This window comes from Meleagris gallopavo, unplaced genomic scaffold (assembly GCF_000146605.3).
Source record: "Meleagris gallopavo isolate NT-WF06-2002-E0010 breed Aviagen turkey brand Nicholas breeding stock unplaced genomic scaffold, Turkey_5.1 ChrUn_random_7180001874166, whole genome shotgun sequence".
NCBI lineage: Eukaryota > Metazoa > Chordata > Aves > Galliformes > Phasianidae > Meleagris > Meleagris gallopavo.
This window is the reverse complement of record NW_011138801.1, coordinates 44,315-47,291: the sequence shown is the minus strand read 5'-3', so window position 1 is coordinate 47,291 and position 2,977 is coordinate 44,315. Positions and strand designations below refer to the sequence as shown.

The 2,977-nt window shown below is 59.8% G+C and overlaps 1 protein-coding gene across 1 annotated transcript; it reads left to right on the top strand.

The window, feature by feature from the left end:
* Positions 1-33: 33 nt before the first annotated feature.
* On the top strand, positions 34-2,558 carry DHDH (dihydrodiol dehydrogenase). The gene is made up of 2 exons (XM_019611219.2): positions 34-1,388; positions 2,283-2,558. The coding sequence occupies exons 1-2, from the start codon at positions 690-692 to the stop codon at positions 2,541-2,543; spliced, it is 960 nt and encodes a 319-aa protein (XP_019466764.1). The 5' UTR covers positions 34-689; the 3' UTR covers positions 2,544-2,558.
* Positions 2,559-2,977: the final 419 nt, after the last annotated feature.

The following is a 2,977-nucleotide window of genomic DNA, read 5'->3' as shown; positions in this document are numbered from 1 at the left end:
CCTAAGGGGACAGGGGGGTCACCGCCCCACAGGACCTGGGATGCTCCATAATGAGGCCGGGACCCCCATGGGATCACTGGGATTTGGGTGGACATCGCGCTGTCCCCTCATGTCCCCCACTGTCACCAGATGTGGTGTGTGTGGGGTGAGGAGTGTCCTCGTGTCCCCACTGGAGTTCCCCTGTCCCCAGTGAGGTCTCTCTGTCCCCAGTGGTTCTCATTGACCTTACTGGTGTCTTTCTGTCCCCAGTAGGGTCTCACTGTCCCCAGTGGGGTCTCCCTCTCCTCACTGGTGTCCCCTTGCCCCCAGTGGAGTCTCACTGTCCCCAGTAGGGTCTTATTGTCCCCAGTAGGGTCTCACTGTCCCCAGTGGGGTCTCCCTCTCCTCACTGGTGTCCCCTTGCCCCCAGTGGGGTCTCACTGTCCCCAGTAGGGTCTTACTGTCCCAAGTGGGGTCTCCCTCTCCTCACTGGTGTCCCTTCACCCTCTACTCATGTCTCACTGTCCCCAGTGGGGTCTCACTGTCCCCAGTGGGGCTTCCCTTTCCTTACTGGTGTCCCCTTGCCCCCACTGGTGTCTCTCTTCCCCAATAGGGTCTCATTGTCCCCAGTGGGGTCTCCCTCTCCTCACTGGAGTCCCTTCACCCTCTACTGATGCCTCACTGTCCCCAGGAGGGTCTCACTGTCCTCAATGGGGTCTCCCTCTCCTCACTGGTGTCCCCTTGCCCATACTGGGGTCTCACTGTCCCCAGTAGGATCTCACTGTCCCCAGTGGGGTCTCTCCATCCCCAGTAGCTCCCACTGTCCTCACTGGTGTCCCTTTGCCCCCTACTGGTATCTCCCTGTCCCCACTGGGATCTCCCTATCTTCACTGGTGTCCCCTTGCCCCCACTGGTGTGTCCCTGTCCCCAGTAGGGTCTCATTGTCCCCAGTGGGGTCTCCCCGTCTCCAATGGGTCCTTCTGTCCCCAGTGGTATCTCGTCATCACGGGCATCCCCTCGGCCCCACTGGGGTCTCTCTGTCCCCACTGAGGTCTCTGTCCCCATTGGGGTCTCTCTGCCCCCAGTGCTTCCCCTGTCCAAATGAGGTCTCTCCCCACCGTTATCTCACTGCCCCCAACGGGTCTCCCAGTCCACAGTCAGTTCTCCTCGCCCCTTCTGGGGTCTCATTCTCCCTAACGGGTTTCTCCTTGTCCCCACTGGTGTCTCCCCATCCCCCCGCCCCAGATGTGGTGTACGTGGGCACAGTGAACCCGCAGCACCTGCCAGACACCCTCCTCTTCCTGCGGGCGCGCAAGGCTGTGCTGGTGGAGAAGCCAATGGGCATCAGCGCCCGCGAGGCCAAGGAGATGGCAGCAGCTGCACGGGAGGCTGGCGTCTTCCTGATGGAGGTGAGCCCTATTAGTAGTGGTCCCAGTAACCTCAGTGCCCCATAACGCCATTCCCAGTACCCCCCAGTCCCTCCCAGCGCCCGTAATCCCATTCCCAGCCCCTCCCAGTGCTCACACCTTTCACCCCAGGGTTTCTGAATACATTCCCAGTCTCTCTTAATCCCCTGTAAGTGTCATTTCCAGTACTTCCAGTCCCTCCCTGTGCCCATCATTCCATTCCCAGTCTCTCCATTATATTCTCCAGTCCCCCATTATGCCATTTCCTGTGCTCCCAGTCCCTCCCAGTGCCCATACTTCTCCCCAGGGCTTCTGGACTCATTCCTAGTCCTTCCCAGTGCCCACAGTCCCTTTTCCAGTGCTCCATGATCCCACTCCCTCCCGGTGCTCCTAGACCCCATAACCCCACTCCTAGTCCCTTCCAGTTCTCCCAGTCCCCCTTAGTCCTCCCAGTCCTCCATAACACCATTCCCACTTCTCCCAGTTCCCCATAACCCTACCCAGTCTCTCATAATCCCATTTCCAGTATTCCCAGTTCCTCCCAAAGATCCCAGACCTCACTAACTGCACATAACCCCACTCCCAGTCCCCCACAATCCCAGTGCTCCCAAGTACTGTGCTCCCAGTCCCTTCTAGTCTCATATAACCCCACTCCCAGTGCTCCCAGTGCCCCATAACCCCATTCTTAATGCTCCCAATCCCTCCCAATGATCCCAGTCTCTCCTAACTCCTCATAACCCCATTCTCCCCAAAAAAAGTTTCCAGTGCTCCCAATTCCTCCCAGTCTCATATTACCCCACTCCCAGTGCTCCCAGTCCCCCATAACCCCATTCCCAGTGTTTCCAGTCCCTCCGAGTGCTTCCAGTCCCTCCTAGAACCCCCATTCTTCCTTCCCAGGGCTTCTGGACCCGTTTCTTCCCAGCCTGGAAGCGGCTGAAGGCACTGGTGGATGAAGGGGCCTTGGGGGAATGCCGGGTGCTGCAGGGGGCCCTGGCTTTCCCCCTGAGGTCTGTGGAGCGGGTGCGGGAACCCAGCCTGGCTGGGGGGGCCCTCCTGGACCTGGGGGGCTATGGGCTGCAGATCGGCCAGCGCCTTGTTGGGGAGGGGGTGCCCACCCCTACGGCTACGGGCAGAGGGCTGCCTGCACCCCTCAGGTAAGGGAGGGGTCCTGTGGGGTGTGGGGGGCTCTCACTGGGGTGAACGGGGTCCTTATGGGGGTGTTGGGAAGGCCTGGAGGGGTGTGGGGGATTTCTATGGGTGGGTTTGTTTTTTTTAGGGAGACCTATGAGCTGCAATAAGGGTGTATGGGGACATTATGGGATCTGGGAGGTCCTATAGGGGTATATGGGATCCCCATAGTGGCTGGGGGGGCCCACAACTACATAGAGGTGTATGGATTCCCTATGGAGTCCAGGGGGAGGGGGGGTCCCATGGGGGTGTGAGAGGCGGAATTTGTGTTCCCTATGGGGGATCCAGGGGCTCCCATAAGGGTTTGGGGTTCCAAAGGAGTCTACCTGCCCCCATGTGTGGCTGTGGGGGGGGTCCCAGGGTCTTCTTGAGGTGGGGGAGGGAGGGTTTGCAGATGGGGGGGA

Bases quoted from the DNA above. Each gene is read 5' to 3' on its own strand.
- DHDH (XM_019611219.2), top strand. From the start codon at position 690: ATGGGGTCTCCCTCTCCTCACTGGTGTCCCCTTGCCCATACTGGGGTC. The intron at 1,389-2,282 runs GTGAGCCCTATT...CTTCCTTCCCAG, and splicing joins CTGGCGTCTTCCTGATGGAG to GGCTTCTGGACCCGTTTCTT.